The following is a 24898-nucleotide window of genomic DNA, read 5'->3' as shown; positions in this document are numbered from 1 at the left end:
GTTCAGTTTCTTTCACTTTCTGCTTTAATTACCAATCTCACTGTAATAGAATAAAAAAACAGGGAACTATTGAATGGATATATATATATATATATATATATATATATATATATTATCCTCCCACCTTTCCCCACACTTTGAATAAAAAAGATGAAATTATTGAATGTGCGTGTCTGTATATATATATATGTATATATATATAGATACACCCCCTATATATAAAAACTAGCAGAAATATACCGTGCTTGCGCACGGTGAAGAATTAATGTAATGCCCACCAGGAGCATTACAGAGTATGAATTTAATAAAGTAGTATAATTTGTAATTGCAATATGTTGTGTAAAAATTAGGGGAGATAATTATAAAGATGAAAAAAAGAATACACAAGCCATTAATTGAAACGATACTGCCATCTGAATTAAGAAGGCAAAAGTTAGTAGAAATGTTTTTTTACATGTATAAATTAACGATATGGAGAACTTGGCATTAATTAAAAAGTCGATAATTAAGGTAGAATGTAATAAACGTAATTTTTTGTTCCACCCTCAGGGTAACAGATTTTTTAAAAATTGTAGGGAATTAAAGTGGATGGATAACTGTCTGCAGGCAAAATAATTTCCTGTAACTAATAGAATTAAAGGCAATTAATTTGGGTGAAATTTCCTAAATGGTTGAAATAAATGTGCGGCACGTTTTAGATAAATTGGTAAGGTAAATTTGGTATGGGAAAAAAAGGACAATAAAAGCTGGCATTCATATGCTTAGTGAACATATAAGAAGGACAACGTTTCTCCTAGAACAAATATAAAAGAAGCTGGCTAAGTTCTACTGGTTGGTGCATCAGAGAAGATGCAGAACTTGTTGTACCAAGGGAATAGCTTTTCGACTCCACGCTTGTCGAATATTAGGACAGTATAGCAGAACTCTGTTTCAGGGATAAATACTAAAGCGTCGCCAAATTGTAGCTGATGCTCAAAACAAAAAGTGTTCCAATTTGTTGTAAACTGTCTCCGACGCATTCCAAGAGTGATTGTCTTGTTTCCAGTTCTTAGGGTGATCAGAGGAGCTTTGTCACCATGTATGAAGAAGGATACAAATTTGGGCGCTTTCTGTTGTTCAGGGAAAGGAAGAATTATCAGTGGGAAAGAAAGCAGTGAATGAAAAAATAGAACAGGAGATAACTAAAGCTCACAAAATGATGTTGGTTTTGCTCAGTGAAGATCTCATAGAATGATAGACCATCAGCGAGGTGTTGAACAAAATCTGGTTTCATTGCCGATGCTACTTTCTGACACTGCATTCTTTGTTCTGTGTATAATTAAAAAAGGTAAGCGTACAAAGGTGGCAAATAAAACAAGAATTATGCTAAAAAGCTGGAAGGGTTTAAGCATGAGAAAAACTAACTTTTTAGCATAACATGCTCTGGAGTATCTAACAGACTAGGTAGTGGATGAGTCCAAGGTAAGTAGTCATGCGTTTTTGTTGCTGAGTAATGGAGCACGTCGAACATCAAGTTTCCAGAATGTCGAAGGAACATTGTGTCATCTTCCCGGATGATATTATTCTCGCAGAAGTCTTGCCAGCCTTCTCCAAACCAACTTTCTAAAATACTGATAGTCCATGTTCTATATCCTTCCAGAATAGTTATGGTACGTTGTTGGTGGTTTCTTAGAAGCAGCAGAAATTGAGCAGGGAAGATCTAATTATTTTGAAAATCTTTGGTTATCACCAAAGAAATCATATGGCACGAGGAAGCAAAACTATATAGAAGCAAAATTACCTGCTTAGAACTGCTACTCTTAAAGAAGAAGCAGCATTCCGTCCTGCCGGTAATATCTGGTGGAAGACTAGAGGATCCAACGCTTTCAGAGAACTCCATGTTAGTTTGTTATTAGTATTATATAACTATAATGGCCTTCTGAGGCTGTAGATTTTAGTAGGTTGTTCTTGTCATATATATACAGGTTCCATAACAAGCTTTGGCAGCAAAAACTGGTTTGTAAAAGTATCTAGTAACCAGTGTATTCATTGAAAGTGGTTGAACTAATAGCTGTAAGATCATTAATGAATGCAGAAAGACAATCTTGGAAAGGGTCAATGCGGTTTGATGTTTGGAGGCAACAGTTAATTCATGGCACATCATTTCACATTACTTTATGGCACATTATTTCAGAAGAAATGGACTGGAAAGTGAAAGCTTTGATAAATATATTGAATGGGAAAAAGTGTTGCTGTTGGCAATAAATGTTAGCTTGAAACAGCATGAAGGCACGCAGAATATGCTACTTTGAAACTAAGTTGCAAAAGGCATTTAGTTTAATAGGCAATGCTTAACAGTGTGCACAGATACATACTTCAGCCGCATGGATATTTCATAGCATTTCATAGGCACATTAGCAGCATGACAGTGCTAAAAAAATGTGCTAAAAATGACAGATAACAGAGAGTCCAGCAAAAACAATATGCCTTGTTTGGAAAAGGAACTACTCTAAGCTTGTCTGGGCTTTTTCCTGGGGCTGCTCTGAAGAGCTTCAGAGCTTAATTGCATATTTTCAGCAGACGCGTCAAGTTTTTGAAGGAGACAAACTTTAGCTTTGGAAGAAGACGTTTCGCCTGCTGAAAAGCAGTAACCATACCTGATTCAGTGAGGTGTCTCTTGCATAGAAAAACAAATATGTACATAGTACAGATGAAATGTAATACACTTCTTATTTGCAGAGTAATTCATTCACATGTCAAGCAAAGATGACTAAGCATAGGTCATAACCTGCTGAAGGAGAAATCAAGGTCTGTTCACCGGAGTCTGTAATAGAAACTTGGTCATGAGAAACTTCTTTATAGTATACCATTGTGAAGCGTTGTTTTGCATCAGCCAAGGGAACTTGTACAGGTCTTATGCAGGCAAGGAATTTTTTTGATTTTAGGTCCTCATGCAGAATTTCAAGAGGTAAGGATGTATTCTGCAATTTACAAAATAAAAGAATATATATATATATATAAAGACATATATATACATATGTACTGATGCAGCATGGTAAGAGCAAACCTGAAAATAATGCTCCATTGCTTCCTTTGCTGTGAACGTTAGCAGTTTTTCAGCTAAATCACCAAACAGTGTGGCTGTGACTGTTCCAGTGGCATCAGAGAGGTCAACATCAAATTTACACCTATTAAGTATGCAAGCTTTATATAAGGCACAGCAGAGGGAAAAAATGATTATATAATGAGCAGTAGCAGCAGAAATGACAAGTAACAAATAAATTAACGATCATTATACCTTGGTTCAGCCTTGTGCTTTTGTTTACAAGTATTACACATGAACTGAGCACCATAATCCGCAGACGTGGAGCGGAAGCATTTTTCGCACCCGATGTACCAAAATTTTTGGAAGATGTTTTCAAATGAAAACGATGCTTTGACCCACACATTCTAAAAATATAGTCAGTACATGAAGTAGTCAAAATATTTGTAGGCTGAAAGCTACTGATGAGGCTGCAATCAGGACAGTACCTTGTGTTTTGAGCTGATATTTGATATATCAGTAGTTTTTTGATCTGCTTGGCAAGAGATATCAGGATTGTAGCGATTGTAAGTTCGCTTTTCGACAATGTCTGCAAGGCATTTGACATTTCTACTTGCCCTGTATATAGGATACTAAAACGGTCAGGCAAATAGGGAACATATCATTTTTTTGTATGCACCTGAGATCGAAAATTATAAGAGTGAAACCAGCTCTTAAGTCTTTCTGACTGTCAAACAAACAGATGAATTAAAAACTCTATAAGCAGCAAATACTGAAAATTGTAAGAGCAGAACTAGTTCTTGAGCTCCATTTCTTCCTGAATAGGTGGATTCACAAGGACTGCTGAATCAAACCAAGTAGAAAGAGCTACGCCTATAAAAAAGAAAAGGGGAAGCAATATGTGATTTGGAAAAATGCACAGATAGAAAAAGGCTATACGTTCAGAACATGTAAGTGCCAACTGTTATACCGACCATTGTAATTTTGAACCTTTATCCTTCTTCCAATAAGAACAGGACAGTTCTGAATGTCCGAGATAATCTTGGAGCCTTCATTATCAATAAAAGCATTCCACATAGACAGCATAAGTGTCTGCAATCTGAAATATTTGAAACAGATCAAGTGTTTATGTTTTTGTTGAAAAATGCCTTAATCCGTAAAAGCAGATAGTGAGTGTATACAAAGATTAAGCCTTCTTACTCTTCATTAACAATGACAAGCTTCTGGACTCGGGCTTCCTTTGAATTAATTGTGACATTCCTTTCATCCAACGCAGCAATAACAACTCCCATAATATCTAGTGAGAGGAACTGTAAAAGTAAGCCTAACAACATATAATAACTAAGATAGATCAGTTATGATTGCAAAGAAAGATACCGACCAACAGAAATGTCCTTTCGATCCATGTACTGTGCTAAGTCCCTAAATTTGGTATACGTAAACTTTGCAACTATAACATCCTCATCATCTACAATCTCCTCAATAATAGTGCGACTGGTGATTATCCATTGCTTTGTCAGCTCAGTGGTTCTAAAGTTATCAGGGATCCTTTTCACCTGAGCATTGGAGATGAGGTATTTTTTGTAAACCTCTATTCTGGGGCTCATTATAGCAATGTCAGAATTAAAGATGATTCCTTCAACCTTTGATCCCTGAAAAATAATCATCATATTGGCGGACAAATGAGCAGTATGTATACTACTAAGTTTAACAGATAGCATTACAAGTATAAAACGTAAATTGCAATAAATACCTCAGAATCAATAAAGATAAATTTTTGTTTCCTAGTGGGTGTGCTAATCGCTGAGGTAACCTGCTGTTTCTCCTGGACAGTAACCTTCGCTGTCCACTTCTCCATCCCGACCTCAACATCAGCGATAGATAATACAGTGGCCATCCTATAATCAGTAGCAATAATAAGAATAAATAAGCAAGGAATTGCTGCTTCGAAGGCAAGAGGAAATTATAAGTTTTGAAACCAATATATAATAACAATTAAATGTCAAGATACCTCTGAAGAGTGCAAATGATCAATTAGACAATTGCAATATTTCATCAAACACAATATTCCTTGTTTTCCAGTCAGTTTTTACTTCAGCAAAAGTCCCTGGAAGTATGAGAACTTTAACGGCATTAGCAGTTTTTGCTCTAGAGAGTGCAACGTATAATTGGCCATGAGAAAATACGAGTTCCTTTAGATATACACCAACATAGTCAAGAGTTTGGCCTTGAGCCTTGTTAATTGTCATTGCAAAACAAAGGCGAACTGGAAATTGTGTTCTGATGAATGGAATGCCATTTTTTTCATTATCAGGTGTCTACAATGGAATTCTGGGAATGAAAATCTGTTTCCCCTTTATACTGACCAAAAGCAATCTCAGCACAGATAGTGTGCCGTTTTAGCTGTCGACAGATAAGTCTCGTGCCATTGCACAATCCTTCAGCTGGATTTAGGTTCCTGAGCAAGATTAAGGGATAGTTTTCTTTCAGCATGAGTTTGTGTGGAGGAAGTCCCTTTGGATTTTGAGAATTTAAAAAATCCTCGTAATCTGCCTGAAATCTCTGATCAACAGTTTGGTCAGAGCTTGTATAAGTAAAGAGTTGTCCAGGAAACCTCTGAATCATCATATCATTGATGTCTTCCACAGAGGTGTTTTTTGGGGTTAAAATACATCTACTGATCATTTCATAAGGATCAGATGAATAGAGTTTCAAATCTGGAAATGTGTAAGCTACCAACCTGGTCATAAAAGGTTCTGTTAACAGTCTGTGCAAGAATATGTAGTATTACTTATGAAAAAAGGTCAGGAGTGTGCGCGAAATACAGGAAATATAGAGGACCTGTCAAAAGACTCTTTCATGTTGTGGAATGGTATAACCATATGACTTGGCAAGCAAATCTGGTTATCTGCATCAATAGGTTCTGAACCTTCCCCAACTGCGAGCAAGAATTGTGAAAATGCAGGATCTAAGACAGCCCTCATGTTCTGTGTTAGCTTTATTTTGTGCATCTTATACCATAATGAAGAATGCAGGAGGCTAGCCTGAATTAACTGGTCCTTAGTAGCTCCTTGTATGACAGGAAGAGGTTGACGAAAATCGCCCCCAAAAACTACAACCTTGCCTCCAAAAGGATCAGCAGTCTCCATTAGATCTTTGAGTAATTCATCAAATGCTTCAATAGTCTCCTTTTTTGCCATTGACGCTTCATCCCACAAGAACAACTTGCATTGAATGATTAAATGAGCCATGCTGCTTTGCTTGCTCAACTGACAGGTTTTATTCCTGAAAAAGTCCAATGGAATCTTAAATCTGGAGTGGGCAGTTCTTCCTCCAGGAAGAATCGATGCTGCAACTCCTGAAGTTGCTACAGCTATTGCAATGTATCCCTGTGATCTAAGTGTTGCAAGAAGAGAGCGATATAAAAAGGTTTTTCCCGTCCCCCCCGGGCCATCAATGAAAAAGCTCTGCCCTTTGGATGAAAAAACAGTCTGCAATATCAAATCATAAGCATGTTTTTGTTCTGCATTTAACTTTGAAGATATCAAGAGATCTTCCGGCGACACCACAATACTCTTTTCACTGTCAACTTCCTTAGTCATGCTCTCATGACAGCTAAAAGTAACATCGTCTGCTACTAACCTGTACTCACTGATATGCCTCCCCATATGTTGGAGCGATCTGTTAATATCAAACAAAACCTTCCGTCTTATCTCAGCAGCTGAACAATGAGCCTGTACTTGCGCTCGTTCAAAGTCCCTAGAAAGTTCCACTTCAAATTTTTCCCACAGAAGACTTGGATTTGCTGGAGCACAATGCAAAAGCAAAGTAGCAAATAAAAATCTCAGTGAAGAAGGCATTTGAAAACCAGCCGCTTCTTCAAGTGTAGCCTCAATGTAAGAATCAGAGTCTAAGAGGCCAAGTTCTAAAGCAGCAGCTCTAAATGAAGCTAGTTTACATCCATTAACAGTCAACAAGTCATCAAATGAGGTAGGAGCTCGAACATGGGAGAGAAGAAGCCTTAAATAATACCTATCACCTTCACTTGGTTTAACAGTGACTAACCTGCCAATAACTTTCTGCTTACTTCTTTCGGTCCATTTTCTTTTAGCAGGTGTCCAAACAAAGTGCTGAGCAAAATCTTTATACAAACATCTGAGGTTTTGAGCTTTGTTGTTGACACGATTCATTCTAAAGAACTCAGTTAACATAGTTTTTGAGAAATCAATTTTTTCTAAGAGCTGCGAAAGATCAAAATCTTGATTAAAGGAAACATATTGGTGACCAGGAAGATGCACCTGAAGACTGTAAACAGCAGGGGTCATTTTATTCAATCGAAATGCATAAATTCGCCACAAAGCTTCCGGAGGAGAAACCCATCGACCGCGCTGAAACTCCTTGATCTCATCAACATCTTAAGGTGTTTCATCAGCTATGATGTGGAAGTTGACAAGGTCATGGCCTTTAAATATGTATTTGTATAAGTACTTAACTAACTTGATAGTTGAACAAATTTCCACGTTGATGTGACAATCGATCAAGGCTAGCAAGTATGGAGTATATGGGATGATCCATCTATTATCCAAATCATAGCCTTTGACTCTAATATTTTTTCCATCCTTTCGCCTTCGATAATTTGGATAGCTATCCTCACCGTGAGTCGTATGCTCAGAATACCCCTTTGGATAATGATTTTTGCAAACACCGTTTTTCATACAAGGACTATTTTTGTTCATTTGTCCACAAGGTTCATGTATCATGTGCCTTACAACAAGAGAATAAAGATGAGGATGTTCTTTACGATCAGGCAGCTCAGCGGAAACAATTTTATCATATGCTTCTAGATTAAGAGGCTTAAACTGCGGTTTCAATATGAGTAGTAGGTGAGCATGAGGAAAACCTCTTTTTTGAAATTCAATGACATAAGCATAGGCTGCTACGGCTCCAAAGATTTTCTTTGTAATGACCTCTGCTTTCAGCATTTCAAACTTTGCCCTGAACACTCTAGCAAAAAGATCGGGTCTGTCCTGAGGTTTTTCCTTGTATTTCAGATTTGCCTGAATTTCTGGCCATAGTGGATTGCATGTCATGGTCAAAAAAATGTCAGGCTTTCCAAATTTTTGCACTAAAGCCATTGCATCAAGATATCTACGCCGCATATCCCGAGGCCCTCCGAGAAAGGAAGCTGGCAAATATATTCGTCGGCCAACTTTAGAACCTGAGGTTTGGCCTAAAGAGACACTATCCATTATTCCTTGGAGAGCTTTAGTCCGAATCGTATTTTGTTTTCTTCTGTGAAAATCAAGCCTAGATGTCTCTATCTTAACGTATATATCAACAACATACTGCTGTAACAATCTCAAGGCATGTAACAACATGGACTCATCTTCAGTTCTCATTTGAAACTTATAACAGTAGTATTCCCTAGCTGTGACATTAGTTTTCTGTTTCTTGCCACGATCAGTGACTGGAATTAAATGGAAGTACGTATTAATGGCATGAGGCAGAAAGACAATGAGCTAGGAAAAGATTAAAAACATGCTTTCAAGGTGTCTAGCTTATACTTGCCTCTTTGTTCCAGATTAATCAGATCAGATGGACCACTGATAGAAGCTGGATCAATAGGAATATCATCCTCACAAACATGACGTGATCGTTTCCTATTTTCGGACGTAATCCTCTGAATTCCATGATGCCATCCAGACTCACCACGAGGGAATAATAAAGGGTACTACAAAGAGTCATAGCAAGCATAATAATGCTTAATCATATGACTTTGATCGGAATGACTATAAACCTGAATATGGACAGACTTATCTATTGATTCATCATCAGTTTCAGTCCATATAGCAGCAACTTGAGAAGCTGATGGAAGATTATATACACGCTGATCAAGAGATGGATTGCAATTAAGCACAATTCTATGGTGGTCGAGATCAGGAACATGACGCAAATCCTTAAAGAACCTGGCATAAGGATTGCTAGCTAAAATGCGCATAAGCAATCTAAGGGTGTTTTCGCGCAGCCGAGAGGAAGCATCAAGCCTCATTGCAAGTTCCTCATCGGTATAAAAAAAGTACAACTGAATACCAGATGGATTGCGACGGTGTGACACCAAGCTATCAAGAAAGTGATATACTTGGCCCTGCACGCGAAACGTATAAACACCGTGCTTATTTTTCGTCAGTTCTGGATCATACTTTGCAGCAAAAGTAGTGAAAGAAACATTGTTATTGTATGTACGAGCATTCTTCCTGAAATGGTCACATTCTTCATCATCACCGATGAAGAGGCGGCGCAGATCATAAGGCATTGTTGAAGTGACAAGCGAAACTTCCCCCCCTGAACAGCAGAAATTAGGAGGTTCTAAATGGAACCTTATAGCTCCACAATACTGACAACTTGGAGATTCAGGGAGAAGCAAAGAACGGTCAGGAATCCTTTCTAAACGAGAGCGAATAGTTTTCCTAGAGTTTCGCTGATGACCTGGAAGAAAGGGTACTCGTTGACTCTTGCTGTTCCAGGGAAAAGTAGGACAAGAACTAAGCTTGAAAAGACAATGATAAAAGATTTAACTGGACACAATTAAAATGCAACCTGAGCTGGATGTTTTTCTGGTCAGGGAAGCACGTTTGACAGTGGTAAAGCAAGCTGCATTTCCTGTGAGTGAAAATGAGCTAAGCATTTTAAAAAAGAAATAAGACAGAGAGAAGTTGTAGGTTGTAAGGAATGAGTAACATGGATGGATGGTGAAGGGAAAAGAGGTAGAGATAGATTGCAAGAGGTGTCTAAAAGACCAAAGTAGAAGGAAAAAAGATGAAGTGTAACAGATGAATTCGTAACAGCTAGATGCTAAGGGAAAAAATAGTAATTAGGATCAGTAAAGTGCACTTAAACGCAAAGGGAAAAAACTAAAGCTAAGTTCTACCTTGTTGACCATTAGAAGGAACGGAATTTGCATGAACAGAGGAGGAAGCATGCTTTTCACACTCCAATGAAGTATTTGTAGAGCTGAACAGGTGCGGTAATGGAGCACCGTCTAGCACGTCTTCTGACTGAATGGCAAAAGAATGTGAGGCTCTACTGGCTAGCTCATCACTGACCACAAGATCAGCATTTTTAGTACTGGCTAACTCATCACTGACCAGAGGATCAGTATTTTGAGCAGGAGCAGGGTGTATAAAAGCATCAGGAGAACTAATGGCTGTCCCTACAGGAACTAACGGAGTTTTTTGAGCGTTAGCTGGATGTTTTCTCCTAGAAGTGCCGGGTTTTGACACACAATCAGAGGCAGAAGGGGGCATTTTCTGCTTCTTTGAAGCATTAGCCTCCCTCCGACGGCGTAAAAGAGCATCCTTTTTATCCTGTGGCATTTGTGCGTAACGACGCGCGCTAGCTTGCCTTTGGCAGCGTAAAAGTTCATCCTTCCTTTCTGGGGGCATTTCTGCATAACGTTTGCGGCGTTTTGCATTTCTATCCATGGTATGGTATGGTATGAGATTTGCGAGAGGACTACATAAACGGACCACAGGTATTTCCAACGGAAAAGGAGGCACATCAGACAAGCAATAAAAGCAGAAGAAGCTAACGTGGCATATAAACAGAAATAGAGAACAAAGCAGCTAATAAATGTTTGCTAAAAGGAGACACAGTTAGACGGAGCAGTAAACATAACAACTGAGGCATTCTTGGGAAAAGAAAACGTTAAGTACCTTCTGCTGAAGCAAGGAAAGTAAGCAACAACTTCCAGCAACCAGAACCTGGAGGTAATGAAGATGGGCACCAAAAAGAAATAGCAATAAATGTCAGAAAGAGAAAGTGTAGAAACAATAGTAGCATGCAAACGAAGCTGAGCAAGAAAGCAGGCGAAACATACAGAACAGAGGCAATGGTTTAGCAGGAAAGAGGATAAAAAGGAACAGAAGCAACAAAAATCAATAAACGCAGCGGTTCAAAGACAATATAAAACTTAGCGGCGCAAGTACAACAAAAAAACGAACAAGAAAGCATACGAAACATACAGAACAGAGACAATGTTTTAGCAGGAAAGCAGAATAAAGGAATAGAGCTAACAAAAAAGCAGCAGACACAACGGCTCAGTTACAATTACAAAATGTTAAGTACCCCTCCCTGAAGCAAGGAAAAATAAGCAGCAACCTGCAGCTGCCAGAGCATGGAGGAAATGAAGAGGGCCACGAAAAATAGCAATTAACGACAGAAAACTAAAAAGTGTACAAACAATAATAGCATGCAAACGAAGATGACCAACAAAGCATGCGAATCATAAAGAAAAGAGGCAATGTTTAAGCATGAAAGCCGACGAAAAGGAAGAGAGGCAACAAAAAATTGGGTACAACCGAAAGCAAAAACGAAAGACAAAACAGCAAGAGATAACAGTGGAATGAAAATGAAAATGGTAGAACAAACAGAATCGAAAAAAAAATGCAAGATGAATAATAATAGCATCGTCACGGAGAACAAAGCAGCAAGCATGATAAGTGCAAGAATAGGGGGGGAAATACAAACAGTACTACAAGAACAAGGATAGGGAAATTGCAGCAGCACTTACAGCAGATGTAATAGCAGTAGCAGGAAAGCAGCAAGAACATTGTTTGAAGAAAGACGCACAAGGAAACAGAGGTAAGGAGAAAAGCTGGAGGAAGAAGAAGTGCAAGCAATGCATGTAAAGAAGCAGAAGAAGAAGGAAAGGAGGCCGAAATGCAAGCGGAAGAAACTCAAATGATTACCTGGAAGCTCTCGGATGCATGAGAACTTGGGAAAACATGTCTAGAGACGTGCAAATGTTGCATGGAGACACCAAAAAGTAATGAAGTGCAGGCTGCGTACGCTGAGAGATGACTGCCGACCAATAGAAGAAACGGGCAAGGCGGCTGCTTATGCTGGCTCGACTACTAATGTCTTGTGTTCAGCGTGATCAGACTAATCTATTATTAGTATTAGACTTATAATAATAAGTACTGTTATCATTATGATTAGTAATATATTCATGATAATATAGATAAGATATAATACTAATGTATCATTAGTACCAGGCTTATAATAATAAGCACTATTATCATAGGTAAGAAGAAATTGGGAAAAGAAAATATACGAAAAATTATTACGCAGAAGGCAAAAAATAGTCAGCCAGTAACAGCAAAAGAATAAATATAACAGTAAAGATGGAAAAACGGGAGAGAGGAAAAAATAATAATTAAAAGTAAAAAAAAGTAATATAAAAAGTCATACAAATACAAAAATTTATTTTAAAGGAGGAGAGGGAAAAAAAAAGCATGGGTACCATATTTAAAAAGAAGCAAATACCGAATAGTGAAAAACATATTAAAAAAAATTATAACAAATATAAAAAATATAGACAAAATAAAAAATATAATAGAAGATAAGTATATATAATAATATGTAAAAATAATAATTAAAAGTAAAAAAAAGTAATATAAAAAGTCATACAAATACAAAAATTTATTTTAAAGGAGGAGAGGAAAAAAAAAAGCATGGGTACCATATTTAAAAAGAAGCAAATACCGAATAGTGAAAAACATATTAAAAAAATTTATAACAAATATAAAAAATATAGACAAAATAATAAATATAATAGAAGATAAGTATATATAATAATATGTAAAATAATATAATATATAATACATTAAGAAAAGCAAAGAAGGAGCGGAAAGAAACAACATGGGTATATAATTTTAAAAAGAACCAAATAATGGATAGTGAGCAAGCTGAATTCGGGGGGGAAAAATAGAAGCAGGGATGCAAAAAATGACGGTGGATGACGATGGAGGAGCAAAAAGGCAGCAAGCCACTCAGGACCAGCAGCATGATTTCCACGCCACGTGATTTGCACAGGAGTAGAGGACGAAAGACCACCAACAATTCAAGTGGCATTCCCACTTTATATAAAGTTCTTTATATACAATACTTCCAAAGTTAAAGAGGAACCCCTTTCCACGTCCCTTTTTACATCCTTTCCATTCCCAACTGTCAAGTATAAGATTCGAACTTTAAATCTGATAGCAGAAACTATTGAATTTGTTTGCCAACTAGATGGAGTGAAAATTGAATGAAAACAATTTTGTTCACCAACTCGATCAAAATCTTACTCGGTAGTAGTTTCAATATTGAACTTGTTTGCCAACCAGGTGGAGTGAAAATTGAATGAAAACAGTTTTGTTCACCAACTCAATCAAAGATCTTCCTCGGTGGTAGTTTCAATTTGGATCAACTACCAACTCTGATTCTAGATGATAAATGAGGATAAGAAATATACTCGAAGGGGAAGCATTTACTGCACAGGCAACCTCACTTGCTCGCGAGTCATGAATGTACGAATTTCGGATGAAGTGGTCACTGGTCAGATAAGGTTGAATTCCTGATTTTTCCTTTTCCCAATGGAGCTGTTCGTTGAATACGAGAGTGACAACTGCAACCAAAGCACATTCACAACGTTTGGAAGGAGTTCTTGTTGTACTTAGTTCTCTCACATGTGATTAATGTGTCTCGTTCCTAGTTCTTTTCACGCCTTCTTCATTTGTTTCGCTTAGCAGGTGCATTGCCAAGTGCTTTGCGATAATTTGCTTGTCGGATTCAATAATCTGTTCGATAATTTATAGGTTCACCTAACCCAACCTATGGTCCTTGTCAAAGATTCAAAAACATTTTCTTTTCTTTTTAGCAAGACGGGTTCACCAAACTTCAAAAGCACCGCGCCGTACGGGATACAATGGAATAAAATGACTTCAGCCAGCCCTTTTCTCTTGCGTAAGTGAATATGAATAATATATAGCAGCATTCACAATACTATTCCGCTCGAGAAAAATCAGGTTCATGTGTTACGCATGACATGTATCTGATGATTCTGATCCGACCATATTCTTGATTTGGGCATCGATACAAGTTGTCTTAATTTACACGAACGGACCCTTCTCTCACAAAAGGCGTGTGTTCATTCAAACTTTTTTATAAAAAAAAAAAAAAAAAATCTTCTTAATTTGTTTTGAGTGGATAGCTGCTGCTGGACTGGGCCCTGAAAAAGAACCCGTCTGTTCTGAGAATCAGAGAGTTTTCACGGACAGAAAGGTGAAGAAGTTAGTCTGCCAAAATCTTTGCTTACAAAGGGCTCAGAAAACCACCTGACCATGCGACCAACTTGGCTTGTTTCTGACTTCTAAAATGGGAAAAATCCCAATTTCATCCGAAATTTGACATTGGATGCAATTACAAGACGTGCTTGGATTATCTTCTATAGAACACGAGTTGATGACTCAAGGATCCGACTTGTAAACTGAATCTATTAGTTGAGTGCTAAGTGAACTTTGGTACCAAACCAATGAAGGAAGAACCATTTTCCTTATTTAGATATAAAAAAAAAAGAAAAAAGAAATCCACAAGGCAGCTAAACTGCCTGCCCATCCAGGATGCTACAATGCCATCCCCAAAACAACCTGGACCACGGCTATCGCCAGGCATGAGCAATCCGGTCCATCTAAGGGCAACAACCTGAACCAAACGATTGGTAAATCCCTCGAAAACTCAAGACCCCACCTCCTTTCTTCTCCTCTCCGTTCTCCAATAAATAAACTCAAGCCAAGACTTTGCTTTGGTACCATCTTTCAAGTTCCCACCAAGACGTACAAGTGGACCCCACATCAGATCCTCTCTCACTTGTGACTTGAACTTAGGTTGTGTTTGGATTGCATTTTCCGTCATTTTTCATGGAAAAATTACTGTAGCGATTTGATATATGTGAGGGAAAAAGGTGATAGGGAAATGTGATCACGGAAAACGATAATATTTTCCGACGAAAACCTTCAATCCAAGCAAGGCCTTAATTTTCTTTCGTCCCGTCGTGTAAGTTGTAACCCATTCCCCTCCGCAATCCCCAGCGGTCAGAAGAAACGAAGGATCGAACTTGACCCGTTTCGGATCCCGTGATGGAGCTCCCGGAGATGGAAAGCATGGCGTCGGCCATCGGAGTTTCAGTGCCGGTGCTCCGATTCTTATTGTGCTTCGTTGCCACCATTCCTGTGAGCTTCCTCCACCGGTTTGTTCCTGGGGTCACCGGAAGACACCTCTACGCCGCCGTCACCGGCGCCGTTTTGTCATATCTGTCGTTTGGGTTCTCGTCGAACCTTCACTTCTTGGTCCCCATGCTTCTGGGCTACGCTTCCATGGTCATCAGCCGGAAACATTGTGGGATCATCACATTTTTCGTAGCCTTTGGTTACCTCATTGGATGGTAAGCTCTTCTTATTTTATTTTTTCTAGCAACAATTGCATGCAGGTTGTCAAAGTTTTGATCTTTTTATTAACTGTTCACCTTTTGAGCTGGGATTTATTTAAAATTGATTTTGGGTTTTGCTTAAGTTGACGTGTTGGATCAATTTTTGAAACCATGTTGGCCTAAAATTGAGTGAGGGATTAAGCGGAGGACGAAAAGGTTACAACTTCGCATGCTTTTAGTAGTGAATTTTGATTTTCTTGCTGTTTGCAATTTTTTAGACTAACGATTGTTTATTATGCGTGTCTAGCCATGTATATTATATGAGTGGTGATGCATGGAAGGAAGGTGGTATTGATGCTACAGGTAAGGCCTATTTCAGTTTGCATTGTTTAAAGATTGTATCTTTACCATTGAGGGACATAGCTAGTTAGCAGTGCTTAGTACAAATGACGAAAAGAATATCAACCATGAGTTGTTGGTAGTTACTTTCAGGAAAAAGGGAAAAGAAAGAAGCTCAGAAATGCTTTGAGCTCAAAGTTTTAGTCACGAACATGTCTTATGTTGCTAATGTTGGTGAACTTTAGCATTTGTTTATGGGGTTCCTATCATTAAAGATTACACGAGTTATTTTGTAAAAGTTGTTCATAACATGCTTTCGTGTCCAAGTTTTGGAAAGTTAAAGCGGTTTCTGAAAGCACCTTAGGCATTGCTCTTTAGAATGTGCTCTCTTTTTAAGCTTAAGATTAGCTGAAAGCAGAAGATCTTTGAATTTTTACGCTACAGAGAACAGGGCAATCTTATTGAGTCTTATGATGTTATTTTGGCAGAATTTTTTAGTTTGCAATGCGAGATTAAGCAATTAAACTCATTTTCTCATTTGACAGGAGCCTTAATGGTGATCACTTTGAAAATAATTTCATGTGTTATCAATTACGGTGATGGATCATTGAAAGAAGAAAATCTGCGTGAGGCACAGAAGAAAAATCGGTTGGAAAAGTTGCCTTCATTTTTAGAGTACTTTGGTTATTGTCTCTGTTGCGGTAGTCATTTTGCTGGTCCTGTCTATGAAATGAAGGATTATCTTGAATGGACAGAGAGGAAAGGGGTAAGTGTGCTAAGTTTTGCTTTATGCTCCAACAAATCAAGTTGCGTCATTGTTATTTAGTTATAATTTGATCAGTATTTGCCTACAATTTTATGTCTTGTAGATCTGGAAGGCTTCAGAGAAAGGATCACCATCACCTTATGGAGCTACAATTAGAGCTATTGTCCAAGCTGCCATGTGCATGGGCCTGTATTTGTACTTGGTTCCCCATTACCCTCTTGCCCGATTTAGTGAGCCAATATACCAAGAATGGGGATTTTGGAAGCGCTTGAGCTATCAATACATGTCAGGCTTTACTGCTCGGTGGAAGTATTATTTCATTTGGTCAATTTCAGAGGCATCAATGATCATTTCTGGTTTGGGGTTCAGCGGCTGGTCAGATTCTTCACCTCCCAAGCCAAAATGGGACCGTGCCAAAAATGTTGACATATTGGGTGTTGAGTTTGCCAAGAGTGCAGTTCAATTACCACTTGTATGGAATATACAAGTCAGCACCTGGTTAAGGCATTGTGAGTTAAATTATCTTCTAGACCTTGTGTATTATGTTGTGGAAGTAAAGCTAGCTTATGGCTTACTGTTGACCCACATTTGACATATATGACATATGATATATCTACATGGGCATTTTAGGAGGCGTGGGGTTTTGGGAGGCTGGCAAGGGGTTTGAAGTGCGCAAATCAAAGGGAGGGCTTTATAACTATATCTGGAACTTTATTAACTTAACCAGATTGAGAAAGGAGTTTGTAGCGCTTATCTAATAAATTACATGGTTATGATACTTAAGAAGACATGCTTAATATACAAAGTTATTTTATCTAAGGGTTTGGAGCTGAAATTGTAGATATATCTTAAATTTTAGTCATGAAGAATCATGTGGTCAGTTGAGATTGAATGATACATTTTAGAAATGCACTCTTATCATCTGCAATTGAGTTGGATATTTGAGCTATCTGCTTCGCTTGAGAGCAGATTACTGTTCTTGTTCCTCATGTTATCGGCTTCAATACCATCTATGAGAGTCAAGGAACTTCATCAATGATAAGAATATAATGCCTTAATTTTCCTCCTTACTAGAGTTAAATGCAACAACGTTTTAAGTGAACATACCTTTTCAAGGCCATGGTAATTAGACCTCTGGAGAGGTCACAAGTATTAAGGAACTACTCTTTTGCTCGCTGCTGCAAGAAACAAATTTATCAGCTTGATATCCATCTCGTAAGCTAATTCCTCTATGTATAAGCTCATATTATCATGCATGTCATGCTTTCCATCTTGTATTGCACAAATTTGGAAGCAAAGCTAGAAGCAACATTGGTGCCTGATCTCCATTTTGTTTTTTAGATGTATATGAGCGGCTTGTCCAGGATGGTAAGAAAGCTGGTTTCTTTCAGTTGCTGGCTACGCAAACTGTCAGTGCTGTATGGCATGTAAGTATGAGCTATAGTTTTTTTCTTTCATTTCCTTTCTTTTGAGAAGACATGGTTTCATTAGTTTAGTATTATATTTCTGATCATATATCACTATCGGAATTGGTAGTAGTTGTATTCATGGAAGTTAAACATTTATGTTCCTAACAGGTGCATGGGTCCTTATTGTAAAATATATATTAATTAGCTAAATACAGGTTCTCTTCTTGGTTTCTTAAAATCAGCTAATTATAGTTTCTTTTAAGCTAAAAGCATCTGAGTAACAGAATCGATTTTATGCAGAAAGGCTATTTATGAGGAGCAGTCTTCTAGTTAGTTTTGAAAACAGCTTTTTAGGTTGGAGAAATTTTAAAAGTGAAACGTAATTCCAAATTTTTGGAGTTCACCTTTTGGATGATCACCTTTTCTAATCAGCTTCAGAAAAGCTGAATCCAACAAGGGCAGCTTATTTTTCTTGCATGGTCTAATTAGTTTTGATAACCTGTGCATGCTAACAATTTCAACAACATGATTCTGTAGGGTACTGGCAAATAAAACTTGATTGCTTGTGTTGGCCATCTTCTATGATTTGGCTATATACTTGGCTTTCCTGAATCAGGAATATTGGTCGATGCAATATGTTATTGTTTCTTGAGCTGCATGGAGCACATTTTGGTGCCATCCATTTGGTCCTATTTACTGATTTTATTGTGATATAAGAAAAGAATGTAGTTGTTATCTTTGGAAGATAACTTAACAAATTGATATGGAAATCCGGATGTTTCCATATAATCAAAAGTTGCAATGTTGGAAAGAGTTATAGGACGACAATTGCAGGCTGGAGGAAAAGATGGACTAAAACCACAGTGGAATGTTAGTAATTTAATTAACATGTGGTCTTGCTGCTTATGGAAGAGCATGACCAAAAAAGGGTAGAATAGAAGTAAAGGGCTGATGTACAAGGGTGAGATTGAATGGGATAAAGCCTTGGTTGTGTTCTTGGCTTCCTGATTATCACCATGTTTAACATCATGGAAACTTTGTCAAATGCAATAAAGAGAAGAAGGCATGTTTTCAATTTATATTTGTATTTAATATGTGTTTCCACATTTCTTTATATCTTTGATGCTCTGATCTCGGGCTGTTATGATGACCTGTGTTTGATGCTTATATTCTTTTATAATAGTCCCCAGGTCATTTTCTTCCTAATTGCATTATCCTTTGTATTATTGCCATCCGAAAGCAAATGTATCTTTGTTACCCCAATTTTGGTGATAATACTTCTCCCTTCCCTTGAGACGTAACATGTCCACTAGCCATATGACCTTTCATTTTCCCCCTTTTTTTAGATAATAAATAATCTGAATATCACCTCATTACATAATTAAATGTATCTGTTGTGTCGCAGGGATTGTATCCTGGGTACATGATTTTCTTTGTTCAGTCTGCTTTGTTTATTGCTGGTTCAAGAGGTATGAATATGGTCTTTACTTTGGCATATTGTGCTTAGGAATGTATTTCATCATTTGCCTGGATGTCTAATATCTATTGGTCTGTGAGCAGTCATTTACAGATGGCAGCAAGCTACGAGTGCGGCCCTATTTAAGAAGATTTTAGTATTCTTGAACTTCGCTTACACTCTTCTGGTTCTTAACTACTCCTGTATTGGTTTTTTGGTGAGTCCCTCACCTTTTCTCTTTTATGTTATCAGTTTCCATGGGAAGAGGGGCTGTTATCGTATGAAGTACATCCAAGGATACAAGTTTACTTTACTTTCTTGCTAATATATAACAGGTGCTAAGCCTACATGAAACTCTTGCTGGATATGGGAGTGTGTACTATGTTGGAACCATTCTCCCGATAGCATTGATCCTCCTTGGTAACATAATTAAGCCAGCAAAGCCTGCCAGATCTAAAGCTAGGAAAGAACAGTGAGGTGTAAGAACTGGCTGCATCTTTAGATTCTTTAGGAGGACAGTCAGTTGCTGATCAGAGTGCGTAACATCTGTTTCAATAGCTCAAAAATTTTGCATGCAGCCAAGGGGCGCATTTCAGCAATGTCATTTTTTATCCAATCAGCATGGTCTAAACAATCATGATGCATTGTAACTTAAAATTTTTCAGGAAGCATCCTTGTGGAATTGGACCAGATCATTTGATTTTAAAGCTTGTACTTGTTCACCTATCCAAGGTGCTTATTTCTGTTGGTCTGTCTTGATGTTTTGAATTCTGATAATTAACAAAATTGTCGCTAGGGGCAAGGAAGAGGGAAAATAGGAAGTTAGTTTCCTGGAAAAGAAGGACAGAAAGAAAATGAAAGCTTGTTATACAATGTAATGGTGAAAAGTCTACTTTCAGAAGTTAGATTTTTCATAATATTGATGGTGCACTAGTTCCGGGAGCTACAGAAAGATTATTTACAGTCTTAAGTACTGCTGACGGCTGGCAAGGATTTTTATGATTGTATCCAACATTCTGTGTTATGCTACAAGGATGTTTTTTTTTTTTTTTATTTATGCTACAAGGATGTTATGCTACAAGGATGCTACAAGGATGTTAGTATTGATTATAAGGTTCTCTCCTGTACGCTTCTTGGGATTCCCACCCTTCCTCTGTATTTCTTTTTTTTTTTTCCTGTTAAAAAGTTCGTTGTCGCTGGTTCTATCTGTAGCTCCGTGTTTTATGGCTATTTTTGTCAAGCGGTTGTTTTCATTGAAAATATATTCGCTTACAGAAACGCATACAGAGTGCTTGTTCCAAAGTTGGATTACTTCAATAATAGTCTTTCAACTCCTAAAACTGGATTTGGTGCGGAATGATGCGATTAATGTGAGACTGTTTCTGTCTTCAAGAAAGCTCTAGGAGTGCTAAAACTGTGAGTTGGATTTTCATTGGAGATGTGTTGAAACTGTTAGTATTTCTTTGTTCAGCAATGCGACAACTAAACGTAAAAGAAAGAAAGAATGAATGAATTTCCTGAAAACCAGAAACAGTGAGACAGTACGTGCGATTTGCAACTGTGCTATATTCTCCTCATGTCAGCTGTATTGAAGGTGTATTTGTGGTAGGCTTCCTCAGTTTGTGCCATAGGACCAAGGTAGTGAGGAAGTAAGTGCATTTCTAGTACAACTTTCACGGGATTGGTGCTTTCTGGTAGATTCCATCAATCTTATCCTCTACTCATTATTTGATGGGATTTTGTCGATGATTTGTTACCTTTCCCAGATGCAGATGCACTAGAGAAAACAGAATGGTGTCCTCTGTGAGCAAGGCTTTCTCATCTTGGCTCTCAAGTAGGTTTTAGTGGCTTAGTGCCTAGCATGGGGTTAAAGGAAGACATGTTTGCAGTTGTACCACATTTAGTAGCCTCTTTATTTGGCTTATTTATATGATCTTAATGTGTGTATTTGCCCTATCTTCTGAAATGTGGGAGTATTTTTCCCCATAATTCACCTGACTAACTTCTTTTTTCTGTTCTTGTATGCTAGAATCATTTTTTTTTGGTTCCATAAGTGAGAATCAAATTAACAGGGGAATGAATAATAAGTTGAAAGCATTGTAGGACCTTTTGACCCACTGCATTGTTGGTGTCTTTAATCATGCCTTGAGGAATGCAGCTGGATGGCTGACTTGGTGGCCTATTCTGTTGAAGAAATATGCCAGAAGGCATGTTCTGCTGGTCCATCTAACCCTGATGTAGTGTTTGTTGTGCTGAATTATTTGATCCATACTTCGAGCTAGAATGCCAGGCACTATAATTATGTACTCATTCTCAAAATTCCGAATCATGAACTGGATTCTGCCCCACCTCTTGATAACTCCTCCTGCAAGGGAGTTTGCATTGCACATTTGAAGGATAAGGCATCTCTATTGCTCTCGTTCTTGGCAATTGGCACCTACATGCATGGTCCCCAGATCATTAAATAGCTTCACCACAAGTTCATTGACCAGGAACACCTCTTCCTCTTTTTTTCATTCTTTTTTTTTTTTTTGTGGGGTAGAATTTTCATGTGTGACAATTCAATTAACTGCTTCCTTGTTGGGTCCGTCCAGCGGAGGACTGCTCAAAACACATAGTCCATTTTAGTTATGGCTGTCTCCAGTTCGAAGTGGACAAAGTACAATGGGGGGGGGGGGACTTGAATGTTGGAGTAGGTAATGCATTTGCACACTGCAGAGTCAATTTGTGAATTGCTTGATATAAAATCTTGTAAGCCATTTTGTAATTTATAACTTGTTCTTGGGAGGGTATATTCCAAGACCCTAGAAGAGAATAACTTCAGGACCAGAAATTTAAAGGCCCTTTACATTTGTCCAAAGGGAAAATTTTTTAAGATTCAAGAATCTGATTTTGAATTTTGCTTAAAGCTGGAAAAACATGCTAACAAGGTGGAGAAGACATGCATTTATTAGCTCTGGAAAGACTGATACATGTCACAGAAAATCACTTGTGATGTTTGCTTAAACCAAGTGACAGGGGAGGCCCTATGAGCTGACTGCTATCTAACTTATCGTGCGGAGAAGCAGCTGAATCCTGAATGATGGCAGATTTTCCTTGGGCGTAAATCATTATGGGATGAAAGCTGGCCTTTTCTTTTTCGTTTTTTTTTTCTTTAATTTTTCAAGTTTTGATTATGGCTTTTTCCGATAGAAAGGAAAGGAACCATCAGCCCAAAGTTTGGTGGCCACCGTTAAGCCTATAAGACTTGATACCAATTACCACATTAAAATATGAATTTGCTTCAAAAATCTAGGCGGGTGCATAGTACATCCGTTTGGTCCGGTGGTGATTCAGTTTCCTCTGAGTTATCCTTGGACCTCCTTAGGTCCACTTCCTTCCCCTAGTATAAGATAGATTAATATATACTACAGTTATCGTTTCCGAAAAAAAAGAAAAAGAAAGGGGACAATCTGGCGGGGGGGGGGGGGGTTCTTTTTCTTTAGCCATGTGTCAATTTGGCCAACCTAGTTTTAATTGACCTTTTTTGGCGTTTGCTTGTAACTTTGGTGTTGGTTGTGAGCATTGGATCAGTTAGCAACAAATGGGTCCATCATTTACACTTACTTTTCATTTGCTCCTTTGCTTTCTTATTTATTCTGTTCTACACAACGCCAAGGGACCGAAGCACATGAAATTTTCTGTTTTCTTCCATGGATATTATTCAAGATGAGATAGAAAAGCCAAACAAAGAGATAAGGAAAGAAATAAAAAGAACCAACTGCAATCGTTTTCTTGATTGATACTTGACCGTGCGTAAACACAAGTATAGCTCAAGTTGAAGTTGTTAGATTGGTTAGTATTTTTTGTGTGGATCTTATTTATTAAATAGTGATTTTGGAAAATTTTGGTATGTAAAACTATGAAAGTCACAAAGTTCAACACATATAAAAAGTTTTTAATTAGTGAAATGGTTCATGCTTAGCACCATATTTTTTTAAGATTATCACTAGAATCCTTCGTCATGAAAGGCAACACACCAACTAAAATAATTGGCCTTGTTTTTGCTGCACTGAAGAAGATGCCATTGTAAGAGAAAGAAAGGTTGAAAGTTTCAAAGCAAAGAGTAAGAGGATAACGAACGAAAGACTTGATTGAAACTTGAACATCAGTATTCACGCCTAAAATAAATAAAGAAGAGATTCATGCTGCTAAGAAGAAGAAAAGTTGAAAATTTCAGAGCAAGAATAACAAAATACCCAAAGATTCTTTTTTTTTTTTTTTTTTTCTCTTCACAACTTCGGACAATTGCATTGTTTTTTAAGAGGTGAATGGATTGACCAACTTACAAAGGCATGCAAAATTTATCAGACAGTAACTTTTTAATAAGAAAGTCAATTGCTATTAAAGTGAGACATTGACGCAGTGGCTAAATACTTCTCCTACCAAAACAAAAAGTTTTTGAAGTCCCATTGGTTCTTTTTTTCGTTTTTTTCTTCTATCTTTCTTGATATGGTTGGCTGGTATCTGGAGCAACTTATGTGCTCCACAAACATGGACAACTACCCAACTGTGAGAGTCCATGCGAGACGACGATTAAAATCCGCACTTGAATTCTCCAAAACTTAACATACTCTTTTTTATTTTTTTTCCCGAAACGATAGAAATTTTATTAAACAAAACAGTAACTGTACAAGTTGGATCGGGTCCTATTCTTACATGTTCAGTGCAATATTGCACTAACGAGAGATCATATGAATTCTCTCCTCATCACTGACAATACTCAGCGCATGAATGCTAAGATTTGTACATAAATTCATATTGTTGGTATTGTCTAAATAAAAAGAGCACAAGTGAAATAAACTAGCTAGTGTCGAGATATCTTCAATAAGAGCCGCCATGAATGAATATGTCCTTGGATCTGCCTGCTTGGAGCGAAGTTATCAACTGTTTATTTGAAGTTTAAACCTCTAGGTGTCAACCCTATTTGTCTACTTTGGATTTAACGTGCGAAGAATTTAACCCCTGATTTGTAACCAGAACTGCATTGCATACTTTGTTTGCTCGTCAATTCACCTAAGGAGGAGAATTGGTTCAAAACTTAACCTATTCAGAGAGATAGAATATTTAAAATTTAAACCTCTTGGAGTCAACCCTATTCATGTAAAGGAATCTTGTTTTTTTTTTTTTAAGGTTAGCTTAAAAAATGGAATATTAACGGGCTCTGTTTAATTTATCTTAGTAGTATAACATTTACTTTCCTCAAAAGCTCCAATAGCAAAATAATTGATCCTGACGATTTCACTTGTATGTGTAAAATTCTTAGATCTTTTCAAGCACTCCTTAATATCCATGCGCAATTAGCTACAAAGCATCAGATTAGAATAAGCAAAATGACAAAAGTTATTCCGGTGAATGAATCAAAGGTGGTTTAAAACCATCCCAAAAGGAGGAGAAATAATATATAAACAATCATTGCAATTTGGATTAAATTAGCGGTGACTTTTCTTGTTCCTGTCTCTTGTGAAAAATCTCAAGCCCATTACTACAACTGAGGACCTTTAGTTTAAAAAAAGAAAAAGAAAAAGAAAAAGAAATACTCCACTACAATGATTGTTGTATTTTCAAATCAAAGTTACTGGTTGGATTATCCTCCTGTTTCTGTATTGCCATTTCTGGT

At 37.5% G+C, this 24898-nt stretch overlaps 2 protein-coding genes across 2 annotated transcripts; one reads left to right on the top strand and one right to left on the bottom strand.

Annotated features, from left to right (window-relative positions):
- Positions 1-5332: 5332 nt before the first annotated feature.
- Positions 5333-7347, bottom strand: LOC113704998 (uncharacterized). The gene is made up of 2 exons (XM_027226860.2): positions 5864-7347; positions 5333-5762 (listed from the first exon to the last, which is right to left on the bottom strand). The coding sequence occupies exons 1-2, from the start codon at positions 7345-7347 to the stop codon at positions 5333-5335; spliced, it is 1914 nt and encodes a 637-aa protein (XP_027082661.2).
- A 7303-nt stretch (positions 7348-14650) lies between these two features.
- Positions 14651-19982, top strand: LOC113703931 (lysophospholipid acyltransferase 1). Its single transcript, XM_027225457.2, has 8 exons — positions 14651-15284; positions 15577-15632; positions 16154-16374; positions 16478-16883; positions 17716-17801; positions 19189-19252; positions 19344-19456; positions 19575-19982. The coding sequence occupies exons 1-8, from the start codon at positions 14980-14982 to the stop codon at positions 19713-19715; spliced, it is 1392 nt and encodes a 463-aa protein (XP_027081258.1). The 5' UTR covers positions 14651-14979; the 3' UTR covers positions 19716-19982.
- Positions 19983-24898: the final 4916 nt, after the last annotated feature.

This window comes from Coffea arabica, chromosome 8e, assembly GCF_036785885.1.
Source record: "Coffea arabica cultivar ET-39 chromosome 8e, Coffea Arabica ET-39 HiFi, whole genome shotgun sequence".
Classification (NCBI taxonomy): domain Eukaryota; kingdom Viridiplantae; phylum Streptophyta; class Magnoliopsida; order Gentianales; family Rubiaceae; genus Coffea; species Coffea arabica.
The sequence above is the reverse complement of the archived record's forward strand: the minus strand, read 5'-3'. Positions and strand labels throughout refer to the sequence as shown.

Excerpts from the sequence above, each read along its gene's own strand:
- LOC113704998 (XM_027226860.2), bottom strand. The coding sequence starts at position 7,347 with ATGACCCCTGCTGTTTACAGTCTTCAGGTGCATCTTCCTGGTCACCAA. Across the intron at positions 5,763-5,863 it reads ATGAAAGAGTCTTTTGACAG|GTTGGTAGCTTACACATTTC; the intron begins GTCCTCTATATT and ends TTTTATGACCAG.
- LOC113703931 (XM_027225457.2), top strand. The coding sequence starts at position 14,980 with ATGGAGCTCCCGGAGATGGAAAGCATGGCGTCGGCCATCGGAGTTTCA. Across the intron at positions 16,884-17,715 it reads CAGCACCTGGTTAAGGCATT|ATGTATATGAGCGGCTTGTC; the intron begins GTGAGTTAAATT and ends TTTGTTTTTTAG. Across the intron at positions 19,253-19,343 it reads GTTTATTGCTGGTTCAAGAG|TCATTTACAGATGGCAGCAA; the intron begins GTATGAATATGG and ends GTCTGTGAGCAG.